At 38.6% G+C, this 16739-nt stretch overlaps 1 protein-coding gene across 1 annotated transcript in view; it reads right to left on the bottom strand.

Annotated features, from left to right (window-relative positions):
• Positions 1-1466: 1466 nt before the first annotated feature.
• Positions 1467-16739, bottom strand: part of herc3 (HECT and RLD domain containing E3 ubiquitin protein ligase 3) — a 30519-nt gene continuing 15246 nt past the window's right edge. The window contains exons 12-25 of the mRNA XM_041982993.1: positions 16555-16666; positions 14703-14892; positions 14091-14254; positions 13807-13920; positions 13586-13609; positions 13402-13500; positions 13077-13247; positions 12832-12975; positions 10361-10527; positions 9002-9068; positions 7813-7895; positions 5954-6137; positions 5505-5607; positions 1467-4578 (exon numbers count right to left, since the gene is read on the bottom strand). Coding sequence (XP_041838927.1) covers positions 4370-4578; positions 5505-5607; positions 5954-6137; positions 7813-7895; positions 9002-9068; positions 10361-10527; positions 12832-12975; positions 13077-13247; positions 13402-13500; positions 13586-13609; positions 13807-13920; positions 14091-14254; positions 14703-14892; positions 16555-16666 — 1831 coding nt within the window. The 3' untranslated portion in view covers positions 1467-4369. The remainder of the gene's footprint in view (positions 4579-5504; positions 5608-5953; positions 6138-7812; positions 7896-9001; positions 9069-10360; positions 10528-12831; positions 12976-13076; positions 13248-13401; positions 13501-13585; positions 13610-13806; positions 13921-14090; positions 14255-14702; positions 14893-16554; positions 16667-16739) is intronic.

The following is a 16739-nucleotide window of genomic DNA, read 5'->3' as shown; positions in this document are numbered from 1 at the left end:
ATGTAAAATTGTGCTTTAGAGACAGAAGTGCACACAGAAAATGCGTAGAACTTTCCATCTCCTGCTTATCTAAGGTTAGGTTGTGGGGACAATAACTCAAGCAAAGCCTGGCTTCCCGTTACCTGGCCACATCTGATTTGGGGGAATCCCAACGTGTTTCATGGCTGGCCGAATGACAAAGTCCCTCCAGCATGTTCTGAGTCCCACGTAGCTAAAAAACCTCACTTGGAAGGCATCCTAATCACATGCTTGAGTCACTCCTCTCACTGCAGAGAAGCAGAAGCTCTCTGCTGAGCACCTTAAGATGACCAAACATTTGACCCAATCCACACTCTGATATTTTCTCTTAAATGCACACATATAGAAATGTGTGCACATTGTTTTTTATGAGCCTGGTTCTTGGAGTGATTACTTCTTGGGCTGAGCAGTAGCCAGAGAGCAGGCCAGACACACACTGTGAGCCAAACAGGAAAGACTGTGAACACAACTCTAAATCAGACAAGACACCAAGAACACAAAATGATGTGTACTTTATATATATATATATAAAATTATTCACATTAAATGGTTCTGTGACAAGCTCTGCACAAGTCTGCTAATAAGTGGTGAACTTGAATCAGGTCTGTTGTAGCAGGGAGACATCTATGACCTGCAGGATAGTGTGCCTTGAGGACCAGGGTTGGGAATCACTGCTTTAGGCAATATTATTTTAATGTTTTAAATAAGTTGCTTAATAAAACTGGGATCGACATAACTACATTTTGCTTTTTTTCAAATTGTAATGAACCATTTGAAGTTGATATAACTGTAAAGGACATACTACAGACTGAAAAGCTACATTTTCTATTCAATGTATACTACCTGCTATTTACCCTGCTGATTACTTGCTATATGATGATTGTTCTTTTTCTTTTATATTGCAAAAATCCTAAAATTGCATATTCAAATGTGCAGCTCAGTCATTACCTTAAGAATATTCTGATTTTTGCAGTGATTTGCAAAATAATAACCAGAAATGTGTATTTTCTTTCCACTAGTTTGACATGCAATAGATGCAAAATTCCTTAATATCTCAGCGGACAACTGTGCAACAGATCAGCTGGTTGATGAGAGCACACTTAACTTTAAGGACATCTCTTCCATGTCTGTCTAAAAAAACAAACACAAAGAACCTTCAGCAGCATGATCTCCACTCAGTCTGTTCATGGAGTCAAACATTCAAGAAGAGCTCCCTTTAATGTTAACTTCTGATATTGAACTCAGCCTTTTTTTTAAGGTAAATTTCAGCAAAAAAAATCACAACTTACTCAGAACTTTTTAATGTTAACATCAGAGTTGAGTGTCTACAGCTTTGGACACTTGAACAGCAGGAGCTTAGGATTTAGCCTCCATCCCAGATTTAACTGATGGCAGGCGCATGATGCATAACTTAAATGCATAATGTAATTATCAACAAGGCAAAAAACTTGCTTTTCCAGGGTATTTTTATTTAAAATCCTGGCTGGAACGGAGAGCTGTGTGTGGATTAAGGACAAATATGCAAAACATTTTCTGTAGCACATTAAAAGGTGCATAAAAGTCAAGGGCTGCACAAACCTTTGCATAGTACTAAACTCTGCAGGAGAAACTCAGCCTTATATGTTTAAATAATGACTGAAAACGCAGAACATGAGTTTACATGCAGTATAGAGCTAAGCAAATAGAAGCAGTGTCCAGAAACATCTCAGATGAGTCCAGCAGTTAAATTAGGCCCAGTTTTCTCACTACATTACTGGGCAACTTCAGATTGTTATTGCTGAGTGGATCAAGTCGTTATACTGTTTCAACACCACTGTTATGTAGGAAATACATAAAAAAATAGAAATATATATGTGTGTATATATATATATATGCAAGACCATTTTACACAGAACACACTAATGCACAACCAGTATTTTGGATAAAGAGGTTGTATCCAGGAATAAATACAGCATCAGAGCAAGACATGGAACAAATGATATGACTGATACACTTTATCGAATTATTATATATGCTGAGGGTTTATAGTCTGACTGTATGGTTAAAATATGCATTTGTTCAAATTTTACAGTTCAGTTTATCTTACTTTGCAATATAGAAACAAATATTACAATTACTAATACTGGGTTTTTAGATGTTTTGTATTAAGTGATATTTTTTAAATTTACTGAACGTTTTCTGGCTATTTGGCAAATTGGTAGATGCTAGACAGAGCGACCACTTTGTTAGCTCAACAAAAGACTGGAAACCGGAGGGAGTATCTAGTTTGGCTTTGTTAAACTAATTCAATACAACAACAACTATAAAGCTGACAAGTCGGCATCTCATAATAAATCAGTGGGATTTCTTCTTTATCTCATTTTGTTGTATTTCTTAGGTGCAAGTTAAATCAATGAAGCTTTGGACATATGATGGCAGACTGAATCAGAAACTGGGACATGGTGAGAGGTGACCTTTGCAGCAACTGGTGGTTATGACAACTTGGGTTTATGAAATACAGCTGATGCAACCATCACTGTGCTATTTTGGTTCATTTCAGTTAAACTGGGAAGCCAGAATTTCATAGTTCCCTTTTAAGAAATTGGAATACCTCATATCACAGGAATGATGTGCTCCATTTTAATAGGAAAACAATAAAAAATAAAACACCCTCAAAAGTCCCAGTATTTAGGTTCCAGTGGCAAGTGTAGGATCTAATACCGACCCGGCTATCATTGGATATAGAAGCTGATAACTAACCATTGTTAGTTACAAACACATCTGATTGTGTCTCTTTAAATTTGTCACACAAATATATAGAACTATCCAGTCTCTATTAGTGGACACATCAATATTTTAGTCTTTGCACAAAATACAGCATAATGCACCGTTATCAACTTGGGTTGCTAAAACAATTAACTTGGCAGGTGAGCAGATTAGCTTAACATATCATGACACATTGTTTTGCTGATTCTCTTTTTTTAAACTAGTCAGCTTGGGTGGGACAGTATTTGCATCTTTGATTTCTAAATACAATGGAACACACCATTTTTTTCATTATAGATGGTTGCCAGGCAACCAATAAAAACACTACATGGTTACAGGTTTTACACTGAACATCAACCAAAATACACAACCCTGACTGCATACTGTGTTTGCATTATGTTTGGTAACAGCCGAGGAATCTGATGTGAATCTGAAATGTGCATTTAAAAAACATATATTGTATACAGAATCAGGCCAATACAGGCCATTATTGAAACGAGCACAGGACAAGGCCTGTGAAGGATAAGAAAAATAAGAGGATAGCTGATGAACTGGCAGACATAATTTTTGAGGGCCTCCAGGTTCCAGTCTTAGCTAAGCTAAGTGGCAACAAGAAGTAGTTGGATCAGTGATCTGAAATGTTCAAATTCTCCACAAGAAGTGAATCGTCAAAAATGTCCTGCTGATAAATAACCATCTGTTTTTTTTTTTTCTTTACCCCAACAACATGCATACAGACATCATTCGGTAACTCTGAAAATCAGATTCATGTTCATACAGTATGTTCTGCTGTAGAAGGCAAACTGTTGAATGCAGGTTCAAGACATCAGCTGCTCTATAATCCACAGCTAAACAGGAATGAGCGATTGCAAGTTATATTCAGCCTGTGTCACCCTGCAGCCTACATCTGCCTGTCAAAAGCTCAGCGGTCATCCTCTTTTTTTTTTAAGCCCAGGCAGCGAGGACATGCTGGTGTCCAGATTTCAAAGGATCAGCATGACTAACGTCCCTTCCAACACTGGGCTGGAGATTATATTCAAAATGTTCTTTATGCACATATATACATGTTCATTTTGTCAAAATATAACCACTTTATTTGATAAATTGAAAATAACAAAAAGGAATATAGTGTCTCAAGGTAATAACACAATTCTTTAAAAATGAAAAATAGAATTTAAGGAATATAAAATAGAAAGCTTTGCAAAAAAAGAAGGAGGAAACAAAACAAGAAGAAGACACACACACACACCCAGAAGCCTGAGTTTCTCAACCCTCTCTGGTTCCAAAGTTTTGCTGAGTCAGAGTAATTGTGCAGATTTAACACAGATTCCTCTTTGTCTAAACCTGAATTTAAAAGCTTTTTGTAATAGGAACACATACATATACAAAACTTTCACACTTCCTCCCAATGGTCCTGAAAGGTTGAGAAACTGCTCCCAAAGCAATAAAAACAATATAAAATACACATAGACCTTTGAGATTCAAGATTCTTAAGCTTGTAAGAGTACGAAGTTGCTGTGTCCGACATCCTCCCACTTGCCCTCTTTTGAACTCAGACAGGGGTGTATTGCTGTTAAAGTGCGCATAAGCTCTTCTCAGGTTGCCCTCAGACCAGGCTGAAGCCCTCATACTGCTCCACAGCCTGAGTGAGACGGCGGCGCAGGATCTCTTTGGTCTGATAGCGGGGCATGTCGAGTAGGTTATAGCAGGTGTGGGCAACTGGCAGGTAGTGCTCCTCTGCTGTGGTGGACTGGATGACAATACGCAGGCTCTCCATACCATGGATGGGGATGCGGTCACTGCCCGTCAGGAACACTGCAGACAGGAGACGTAAAAGGAGGAATTAAAACCTCCGTAGAAATCGTTTCTGTTCTTGATATGTTTAGAAGGTTTGATTGCTTTTTTTTTTGTTTTTTTTAATTGAAAAATCCAGCATGAAAACCAGTAAAGCTGATTTGCTGGTTTTCAAGTGCAAGCTGCCACAACATCCGGGAGTATTTCATGTTCTACTGGTTAGACAATGATGGCCCTCATTTAACAGACATCCTTGATTGCAATGGTTTAGTACAAAGCACAGAACTAATTATGCAAAAGGTTTAAGAGCCAGAGCTTATTTGATTACAAAGGAGGGGAGGGGGGGCGGGTGTCTACAATTCTTTCACAAAATATATTAATCTTGTTATATAACTTTTATACCACCAGCCTTTAACACACATCAAACATCAATTTAGGGAAAGAAAAAAACAAATAACAGATGGGCAAATTTTGTAAATTTAATACTTAAGATCCTGCATCATTGCAGGTTTCAAACCTCAGACTCAGCAGTAATGTGTTAAAAGTTACACGTGAGGTAAGCCCACTACACAGCTGCAGGAAAGAAGGTGCTCCAGAGGATCATCCCCACAGCTGCAAAAAAAGCTATTTACTCTCCCCTCCCTACATGGCAAAAATAATCAGAACATTTATGCATAGGCCTTTTAGGGCATTCAAGGTCAACCATACAAAACACAAGATTGAAAGAATCAATACAATACGAAATTGGAATGTTATCGCTCCAATTTTCATTATATTTTACAAACCACTTCCAACATATAAAGTAGAAATGTGTCAGTTTGAGCTGCTACATTATTTTCATGCAGCAAGAACCCGCACTTCATTATGCTGTTTGTTAAATGTCTCAGGGTGAGAGTGGGACAGTTTAACTGTAAAGCAGATGAAGTGATGAAGTAATTAATGCTTACATAAGAATTGCTTCTTCTTTTCCAGGGGGAACTCATGGAAAACCTCCCAGAACAATCTTACTGTTGGATGAGTGGCGGTGTACTCCCCTTTGTAAACAGCATTCTGAAAATACAAAGACAGAAAAGAAAGAAAAACAAATGACAAACTCCTCTTTGTTTGGTTCTTATCAAGACATCATTAGTTGGTAAGACAAAATCCTCATAGACATGCAGGTATCTGTGCAGTTTTCCTAGCGGCTGCACTGTATTTCTCAGTTTTGACATGTAATGAAACGATCCTTCACTCGAGTTATTACATGTCAGACATGTGAAACTGTGCCAGTGCATATAAAAACTAAGCCACCTGGCATTCTCGTTCACATAAACTGTGTTTAAAAAACATTTGTTTGGTTAGATGTCATGTTAGATCCCTTCACAACATCTTTCAAATCTTTATACCACATATCTACCTTCTCCATTTCCTCCCAGTTGTAGTTGTTGTTGCCAACCACCATGGCCATCAACTCAGAGGGCTGGAACAGTGACAAGACTTCCCCTCCACACACTTTGAGGAAACCAGAGGAGAAAGCCAAGTACTGTTCAGACACTGAGTCTGTGAACACGTAGCGCAGATAGGCCTCCACAAAGTCCTTCCTGAAACGCACACAAACAGGTTGAGTAAATACTCAGGTAATCAGTTAACTCTGCACAGCAGATGCATCCTTAACATCAGCTCATGAGGAAAGCATTCATTCAGACTGTAAACGCCGGCTTCCTCCCCTATTGTGTCTGTACCTGTGTGTGTCCACATTACTTCAGTGGTAATGTTTGCTACACCCTAACAAGAGTTCATCAACACCCTCCTGATGTCCAGACTGATCTGAATTTGTTTACATGTCACTGAGCAATTTTTGCAGAGGTCATTGAATAGATTAAATCCATAATCTGTTCAGTCCTGCTGAATCCACCTGTGGGTCAAGGCTCCAGAACAACTTATCCAGCTAGTTTTCACTGGTGCTCCTAACAATTAAAAATAAAAACAGGAGAACTGTTTAAACTAACCAAGTGTTTTCCTCTGTTTTCATCTTGACTCTATGATTTAATAATAAAAAAGGTTGACATCAATAAAAAAACTAATGTACTACTTTCAAGTAAAAATGTCACATAGTAAATTGATGCTTTAAAAAAATCTTTTAACTCTTTCCTTATAAATAAAACCACCGTTTGACCTGAACTGTAAATTTAGAAGCAGCATATTAATCAAAGTTTCCAGTTCAAAGAGCTGAAAGGGAGCATCAACAGGCTGCTTAATATGATAAGTTTCCCTTTCATCCTGAGTTTTATGATGCTGGCTGGCTCGCGTTGAGCTTTAAAATCTGAGGGAGATTTCCAAGTCACACAGGTGGGCTTAACTCTGAAATTAAGATATGCAAAATGTTATGAAATGGTTGAAGTCAGGAGTCTTGTGAGTGCATCACTGTTTACCTGCAAAGCTGTTCATTACTTAAAGGTTAAGTATATTCAACAAATTTCTCATCCCCATTCTTCAAAATCATGTACATTACAAATTACCAACAAAAATTAGGTCTGCGAACAGATGATGAAATAAGAAGCATCAAAAGTCAGAACACAAAGCGCAAGCTCTGCAGACTCAAATGCAAAGAAGAGCAGGTCTTGTCTTTGTAGAAGCAAGACAACTGTCAAACCCCTAGGCAGCAATGAACAGCTAAAGTGATGACACTGATAACACAAAGATGTCAGAAAGCCATGCAAACAAAACCACCAGGAATCACCGGTCTGCTGAACCGTCACCTTAAAATGAAATCCGTGCTACTGTTTCAGACCACAACAATCTCTTTTAGTGTTTCTTTTTTTAAACGGTTTTATCTATGTTAAAGGGATTTTTTAGAAACAACTTGAGCTGCTGCTGCCGCCATCTGTTCAGAACTGGTAGCCAGACATGTTGACACTGCCCGGCCCACAGCTCTCTGAGGACTCTCCCAAAGAACACTGTGTGCCAGAGACTACTGGCACACAGACACGCTTAAGACATGAAGTGGGTGTGAGGAAAAATACAATGACAGAAAAAACAGAAGAAGCCATCTGTAAACAGAACATGGCCATCACATTAAACAAAAGGCTCACATGCTGCCAGCACGAGTCTCAGAATAACAAATGTATTTATAAACACCACGGTCGTCTGTTTGTACTCAGAAAGTGTTTAACGGGGGTAAAATAAAAAATTATTATTCAATGATGTTGGTTTAAATGAAACATGGCATGATGGAGGCCTGAACTCCAGATTATTTGAGTTGTTGAGCTGCCAAACCTGTTGTTTTTGTCCACGGCGATGCTCTCTCCACCAGGAACCAGCTCCTTTACTTCTGTCATCCCATAATTCTCCCTGGTGATCTAAGACGTGAAGACAACAAATCATCTCAACTTTGGGTTTGAAGATAACAGCAAATAATAATAATAATTCAAAAAATTTTTTTCCAAATTAACAAAACATCAAGTGCGATTTTAATCTGTTTTCCAGGAAAACAACAAAACAAAAATCCGGTTCATCCAGCTAAACTTCATCCTCAACTGCATCCAACATACAACAGGATAATGGATGGGAACCTTAAGTACAGCAGGGATGCAACCGAGTCTTATTTTGCTAAATGCATCCATAGGATCAACACCAAAGATCAAATGTTCTTAGTAAATATTACTAAAAATATCATGTCTTCACACAAGTGCTTAAAATCATTTTTAAATAACCAAATTAGACAATTAAAGCTAAATATGATAAGAACTTGTGGTGAAAAAAGTTGAAGTCCTTTTTTAATAACTACCAACATCTCAGAGATAAATCTGTTCTGTGCCAGACCAAGCAAGTTAGGGCCCAGATGTAGATCTACTGTATGTACAAACTCACATGGCTCTGCGGTGGAGCATCACATGCACACATCAACTTATTACTGTATTCTTCTTCTGTATGGGGGCAGTGTTGAAAATCTCATTGTGAAGCAGAATTCCCAAAGCAATGGAAATTCAGGCCGGCCATTGTTTTGTTGTCCCTGTTGTTGGTTAGTTGTTTGCTATTTTTATAGTGTGAATGGTCTGGGTTCATATACGCTGAGGTACAATAAAACCTGTTTGGAAAGATGCTTCTTGAAACAGGCCATTTAGACAAGGTTGGGAATCAATATCCTACTTTTGTTTTTCTTTATATTTTCATGCTTTGAAGTATGCAGACAGAAACATACATGAGTAAAAACAGATGCTACACGAGTTATATTTCTAAATAACAAAGAACCTTGCTTTTTTTTAATATTTTATTCTTAAATAGCAATAAACATATATTGTGACATATTTGAAAGAGTTATAACTCTAGTTGGAATGAGGAGGGGTAATGGGCAGTTCAAGAACTCCCAACTTGGAGAAATTAGTCGACAAAAAGAAGAATAAAGATGAGGATCAGCATTGTTAAAACTGACATGAGGCAGGTGAAAACATGAAAAGTTACACACAGCAAAAGTAAGAAGAAATGTTTCCTCCACATCTCTTCCTTCATAGTCCAGAAGTTGCTGTAGACTCCTGCAAAAGAAAAAAAATACACATTATTAACCCGTGTTCATCACACTATGGAAGAAAAAACACAAGCGTTCAATCTTATTTAAGCTGAAAAAATCAGATGCATAATTTTCATGCGTACGAGCGGGTTTGAAAAACTAACATCTTCATTTTAACTCAGGGGTCAGCTGTGCCCGTGTCACAGCTGGACAGACGGAGCTGAAAATGTTGGATTAGAGGTGGTAAAATGTTACCAACAGGAAATGAGGGAGTGTTGTGTAGTTTTCCTACATAGAACTTGCTGGATAATTACCACTAAAACACAGAGAACATGGGAAGTAGGCAAACAGGATGGACAAGGAAATGCTAATCAGAGTATTATTACTCAGCCAAAGTCACAGTAACTGAAATTCCCAAGAAAGTAGAGCTGAGCTGGTTTTATTTTTGCCTTTAATGATGTGGCCAGTATGCTGCACTAAGTCTGTCGTATACTGACTGTCAAAAAACTAAAAAGTACAAACATAAAGCTAAATCGATTCAGTGATTGAAGATGCAGATGTTATTCTTAAAAAAAAAAAGCAACACTTCTGAGCTTTGGCAGATTTTTGCACTTTGTCGTCCCCTAACGAAGCAAATCTGACATCCTGTCTCTTCTCTGAGCTCTCTCCATCCAGTAAAAATCAGTCTGATGTTTATTCTTGTCTCGTCTCTTGCCCTGTCACTTTCTCTTTTTGTCGATAATGTCTTCTTGTGATGCTTTCCTGAATCAGCCATGGAGCACTTTCAAAACAGCCCATGGGTTGGTACCCAGTTGCTGGTGTGTGATGCAGAATGCAGCTGCCACATGATGCCCCGGGCGGGGATAAAAAAAAAAAAAGGTATGAAGTGTGCTTTTTCAGGCACAGGACGCTGCAGGGCAATAACTCCAAAAATGTCCATGGTGAAGTCAGTGTGGCATCAAAACGAGTCCGAAGCAGTTTTAAGATTGAAAACTTGTGCAGTATTGCTTTTAATCTTTGTCTCTACTAGTTATAATCTGAAAATTGATAGTCCACAACCACTCCAGATAAGATGACCCCCTCTCAAATGAATTTAACAGTGGTTTTGTTTGGATTAGAGACAAGGTTTTACATTCTGATTATATTTTTTTACATGCTGAATACAGCAGAACTGAGACTGCTGCTTGATTTCACTGTTTAGTTTCTGCAGTAACTTGTTGCTCCTTTGTTTTCTCTTCACTTGGCTCAAACATTCTAATCTGGATATGCCGTTTATGGCACGTGTTGCACCCATAAACAAATAAAACAAACATTTACCTGGCCTCAGTAGGTGAGAGCTCTCTAAAGTCTTCCAGTGTGGGTGTCACATCCAACAGCTTCTTGTAGAGAACCAGGGGGAAGTGCAGGTCCACCACGGTGGAGTTATAGATGGCCAGACCGCAGATGATCCCGATCAGGTGAAACCAGTTCTGCTCCACAAAACACTGGAGATGCACATGGGAATTTTTTTTTACTTTTGCTTTTCCTTTTCAGCTGTAAGTGCATAAACTCTGAAAAGTTGGCTGAGCAAGAAAACCCCTCACATCACACGAGTTTAAAAACATTCACCCCGACAATATACGAGCCCCACAAATGGAAACTTACATTATGATCTACCAAATCCTAAAAACTATACGCTGTCTGTTAAAAATGGATAACTGAGATGATGATGGTGTTTTTTAGACATTTCAGTGAGTTACAGTTGTGGTGGTAAGCCATTACTATAGCCATGTCAGTTGGAACTAGGGGTGATGAAGGTTTCTGAAAATGAGAGGTGGACTAAAGTTCAAAGTTGTTGAAAAGTTTTGCTTACAGTGCACAAAATAAACTATACAAAATTTTCATGGTTACATGTGTTTTCAAAACTGCTTGCACAGGTTTAAGAAAATCCAAACTTATTCAGTCAGCACCTAATCAGGCTGATTGAATAAGTAAAAGTAGCTTGACTCTGTCACAGCTCACTTACTGTAGATTTACTTAAGTAACGAATGGCGGTCAAAGTTCAGGGACAAGTTTCCTTATGGAGGTAAATGTTTTGTAAACGTGAATGTTTCCACTGACATATAACATCACTTTATAACTACAAAAACAATAACTCTTCTTGGAAAACACTGCTGCAGGTCAAATATCTACCCGCATCTACTCAGCAAATGTAAGCTGAGAAGTGTCCACCAACAAAAACTGCAATGATTTACCAAAATATTGACTCCAAACACATAATATAAAAAAAACAAGAAAAAACATGTTGCACATTGAAAATGGGCAGGTTAAACTTTAGTTATTTTCTTTTCAGCTTCATTTTGCTGCTCTTATTGCATCACAGCACAATAAAGATGTCTCAGTATATTTTTAAAAAATTATAATATGTCAAATCCATTCACAATTTGTTGAATCTTAAAATTTACCAAAGAAATTGAGGGAAATGGAGGCTGTCTGTCGAGATCCTCCAGACAATTTCATCCTTAACTTTACTTTGTGCTCTAACTACTTCCTACTGAAGAAAGATGGGAAATTCCAGTGAGCTGTCACTTCCTCCCATCCACAGTAAATGTAGAAGGAATGTAACAGGCACATTTTTCTTTACCTTTCAGAAGGCTTAACAAATGTCATGTAAACAACTACTTCCTGCAGCAACCATGCAAGTCTCAAAATATCCGCAACACTGACTGCAGCAGAGACAACGCACCATTTCACACTTTAGAAAATGTGATTACAACATTTAACAAATAGTTTTAGATACTGAGACTAACTTTTTCAACCATCACCATGGTAACAATGGGATGTTTTATAAATGTGAGGTGAGGTTCACACTCACATGAGCCCACAGCTTTCCTGTCACCCCTCCACTGTGTCACCCCGCAGCTCAGCCATGGACCTTAGCACAGCCTCACCTCCCTCCACATCAGAAAACACTGAGGCCTCCTCTGCCTCCACCTCCAGCCTGTCTGAAGAAGTAACTGGAGAAACTGAACCAGAACAATGCTGCAGGTCCAGATCAACTATGTTGGATTTTTTAGCACTTTTTTAACACCAGCCTGAGTCAGAGAAGAGTTTATATGCTGTGGGAAACATCCTGCTTTGTTCCAGTACCTAAAAAAATCCCAACCATTTGAACCAAATGACTACAGACCAGTTACCCTAACATCTCACATCACGAAAGTCCTTGAGAGAATGTTATTGGCTCATCTCAATAAGCAAAGAAATACCTTTCAGTTTGCATACCGTAATGGCCTTGGGGTTGAAGACGCCATCATGTACCTGCTTCAAAGAGCCCACTCTCATCTGGACAAATCAGGCAGCACTTTGAGCATCATGTTCTTTGATTTTTTTTAAGTGATTTTAATACAATTCAGCTGCTCTGTTATGTGAGAAGCTCCCCAACTTCCAGGTGGATACCTCTACATCACATGGATTTATGACTACCTATGAACTGATCAGTATGTTTGTGAGATGGTACAGAAACAAGCTGGAGCTGATTGCCCAGAAAAGAATGCTGCATATGGTGCTGAATATAGTGGACACTTCTTCACATCCTCTACACAACACAGTAAAGAAACAACAAAGCGTGTTCAGTGAGGAATTTCTTCAACTCCAGTGCAAGGCAGAAAGGCACCTGAGATAATCCCTGCCAGCAGCCATCGCCCTCCAAAACAAATCAATATCTTCTTCTCATTTCTTGTTCTTCTCACCTGATTACTTTTTTATTTTTATATATGTTGTTATATTTGGTTCAGTGTTGTATGACTTACTTTGTCTGAGAACCACAGCAGGTTGGACTCTTTGTAATGAGTGAACATCCCATACACAGGATCCAGCAGCTCCTTTAACAGCAGCAGGAAGAACTCTTTAGTTACTCCGCCTGCATCTACGGCCTCTTCTCCATCAAAGATCACCTGGAGGAGGTGCGCAGCAAATAAGATGAATTGCAATAAAAAGAGAGAACATTAAACGTGCACTTGATTCATCTATAGAAAATCAAAGCTACTTTACTCACCTTAAGTGGTTTCTTGAGGTCCACATCAGAGTACATGGTGAGTTCACGGAGAGTGTCACTCACTAAATGGTTCCTGTGCACATGGAGCACAAGGTATGGGTTCCTGGCGAGCTGGGGTTCCAGCGTGAGCAGCATAAAGACATTGTGTAGGTTTGCACCGCTTACTGCCATCTTGGTAGAGGTGTGAAAGAGAAAAACACAGTAAATCATACTGTATCACATAAAATGAGATCAAGTAGATTTTTACATATTTCAGATTAAAGACATGCAAAGAATAAACTGTGAAAAACAAAAACAATGCTGCTTTTTTATGAATAGGAGATACCTGCATTTGCAGTTCAGCATCTGTTTGCAGCATTGTTGTCTTGGCTTGAGCATTCAGTATGAATGGATAGGCACATAGGTTCACTGAGGGAAAGTCATTCTGCAGGGAGAATTATAAGAAGGCTTATCAAATTATCAACATGGGAATTATTAATCTAATATGCATAAATCTGTAAATTAGCTACCTGTGAAGGGGAAGATCCCATTTTCTAGAAATGAAAATGAGAGATAAATTATCTGACTAGAAATAAATAACAAACTCAATAGCAGCACTAACAAGACTTAAAAAAAACCTTCCAATATCTATAAGTTGCAGAGCACAGTGTGAAAAAAAACATTTGTGAATGAAAGCTCACATAGAGCAGTTTAGTCAGTGTCAAATAAAGACGTGTAACACTGTACTCACAGTTTCAGCTCGACTCAGAAACCATTTGAGGTAGTCTTCCTGAATGTTCACCAGGGTGGTGATGTCAGGAATATAAAAGCGGTTGTATTCCACATGGTGGGCCTTTAAGTTTACCTGTAACATGAAGCAAACACTAGCCTCAAATCCCAGAAATGTCACAGCACACAGTTGGCTACAGAGGAACCATCTGACCAACACACAACCATTTCCTCCTGACACTGTCTGAGCATCAATACAGAGCTGACGAGCCGTTTACCGCAGCAGCAGGAGATAGTTGAAGATACCTTGTGGAGTTTCTCCAGCAACCTGAGCACAGCCAGTAAATAGTTGTCATAAAAGACGGGTACAAGGAGCGTCTTGCCTCCTGTTAGCATGAACATGATAATGCTCTTGTACATGTCGACCATTCTGGTAAAGACACTGCCGTCCACCAAACACCACCAGTTATCTGCAGGGAGAGGAAACAAGATGGAATGAAGATAACTAAAATAAAACAAATATTTTTTTAATCAAATATTCACTTTGAAAAAGCTGGCTCTATGCTGTTTACATAAGGGACAGTGCGCATGCTCTTTCTCACAGTGAAGCTGCCAACTGAGCTGTACCTCAGTGAGGAAGCTCTCCCACTTCCCAAACATCAATACTGACTGTAAAAGAAACTTATCAGGCTTTACTATTTGGCAAAAATGTTTCCATTTCTGAATGCATTTTTTTTATCTGTTCCTGAGATAAATGACCAAACCCATGGACATGGACGCAAAGGTTACATGCTGTGACATCGCATGGCATCAATAAGTTTGATTTGCCTGCTATTATTATTACCTCCTAAAAGTAGTTTTAGATGGCTTGAGTGGTGCAAAAATATATGTTCTAGTGTGTGCATGCAAAAATGATACCCAATACTTTGCTGGGATTGGTGTCCAGCCGGAGAATAGCCATTGCCAGGGGAATAGTTAGGCGGATATAGTTCTTCGAGTCTTGCAGAGCTGGGTATTCAGACAAGATGAGGTAGATCCTCATGGCCTCAACATCAGGAGGGGAGCGCGGCAGCTGAGGGATCAACAGACTCTCAAAACTCTTGGTTGTCTAAATAAGAAAAACGACACAAAGGACAGAAAGTATCTATTTACAGTACAATTCTGATCATGCAGGTCAAAGAAATAAATGTGAAACATAAAATTGTACTATTGTGTTTATATTATGTTTGTATGCTGAGAAATATACGGGATATATATTTATAATTTTTTGAAAGTTGGATCCATCAGACAACAGGAGAAAAATGTGAGTCACAACATTTTAGGAGAGGCTTTAGTGGTTTGAACTGTGTCCTCACTCTGATTACAATTCACATTAGGTTTAGTTTAACAATTTCAGAAGCAAACATTACTGAGCCACTGAGGTTATGAGTCAATCCTGCCTTTTTTTTTCTTTCTTTCTTTTTTTGGTATCTGTCAGAACTTGAACTCTAAATCTTTGGCAGAACTTGATGTACTTTCAAAACCAGATTTTCAAATGCGGCATGGAATCATGTTTAAGAAATGACTGAACAGGAAATACTGCAGCACAGCCAAATGTCTACTATTCCTCTAACAGCTCTACTGTGATGCTAAAGTGGGACATTTTGGCTTCAAAGAACAAATGATAAACCTCTTTCAAAGAAAATCTTGGATGTGAATGTCTACTGTAACGGCAATTTTAGTTCAAAGCAAATTTATGTCATGTTTGCTAAACGGCAACAAATTCCAAATACAAGACTGAATTTCCCCAATTTCTTTTTGATTCACTTCAGTCCTTCTTCTTGGCTACTAATATGAATTTAACCTGCCTATTAACTCGTGCAGAGGAAGCAGACTGGTATTTCCATTAAGTAAATTCAATATTCACTTGATTCGTAGCCCTGTTCTGGCTTCCCTCAACTCCTTCAGCGGTTTTATCTGTTTCCTGTTGTTGGACAGATAAAAGTTCAATGGATTTACAAGAGCTTCTTTTTTTTTTTCTTCTTAATGAGGCCTCCTGCAGTTGGATGCATGGGAGTACAAAGACCAAACTAACAATGTGCAGGCTGTAGAACAATTACCTATAACAAGCCCAAATAATCTTTAGAGCAGGGGTCTCTAACTCCAGTCCTCCTGAGCTACTGTCCTGCAGGTTTTAGAGGTCTCCTACTACAACACACCTCTGCACAAGCTTGTTAATGACCCAGTGATTTGAGTCAGGTGTGTTGCATCAGCGTAAAATCCAAAATCTGCAGGACAGTAGCTCACAAGGACCAGAGTTGGAGATCCCTGCTTTAGAGCTACCTGTAAATGCAATACCAGAATACACAAGATTGTCTCTGCAAAGTCTGAATTTAAAAATTCTACATTATTCCAGTCAACATCAAAAGTTTATCACTTCTAAGAGGAGCTGTCCTGCACACCTTTTTATTGGGTCCAATATTTTTGACCATCCTCTTACCAACCAAACTAAACCAACTACATAACCTCCTCTGTTGAGGTAATTAAAACCCTGATAAATGTGTCATTAAATATCAATAGATGTATGAATGGAAGACACTCAAACCTCCAAACTATACTGAACTAATCGTGGGTGCACAAAAAGGATTTTTATTTGCAAAAAGAACATTTTCTTCCAAACAATCAAAATTTCTTCCTTTAGTATACCTTTGTTATAATTCCATGTGGTGGCTCAGCAAAAAAACAAAACCCTATATTTTATGATTCAGGACAGATTATAATGAAAACACACCTGTTCTAGGAGTCCAGAGTAGGCCGGTTTGCTCATAGTCTCAAAAAGCATTCTTACGGAATTGAGATCGATGCCTGGGATCTTTGGGTTGGTTTTGAAGTGAGTATCATCGCTGAGAAAACAAACAAAATCATGGCTGATGTCTCTGTGATCAGTAACCAGACAAAATAGGTAAAAATAAGATT

Source organism: Melanotaenia boesemani, chromosome 4, assembly GCF_017639745.1.
Source record: "Melanotaenia boesemani isolate fMelBoe1 chromosome 4, fMelBoe1.pri, whole genome shotgun sequence".
Taxonomy (NCBI): Eukaryota; Metazoa; Chordata; class Actinopteri; order Atheriniformes; family Melanotaeniidae; genus Melanotaenia; species Melanotaenia boesemani.
Note: the sequence above shows the minus strand (reverse complement) of the source record. Positions and strands in the feature narration are given on the sequence as shown.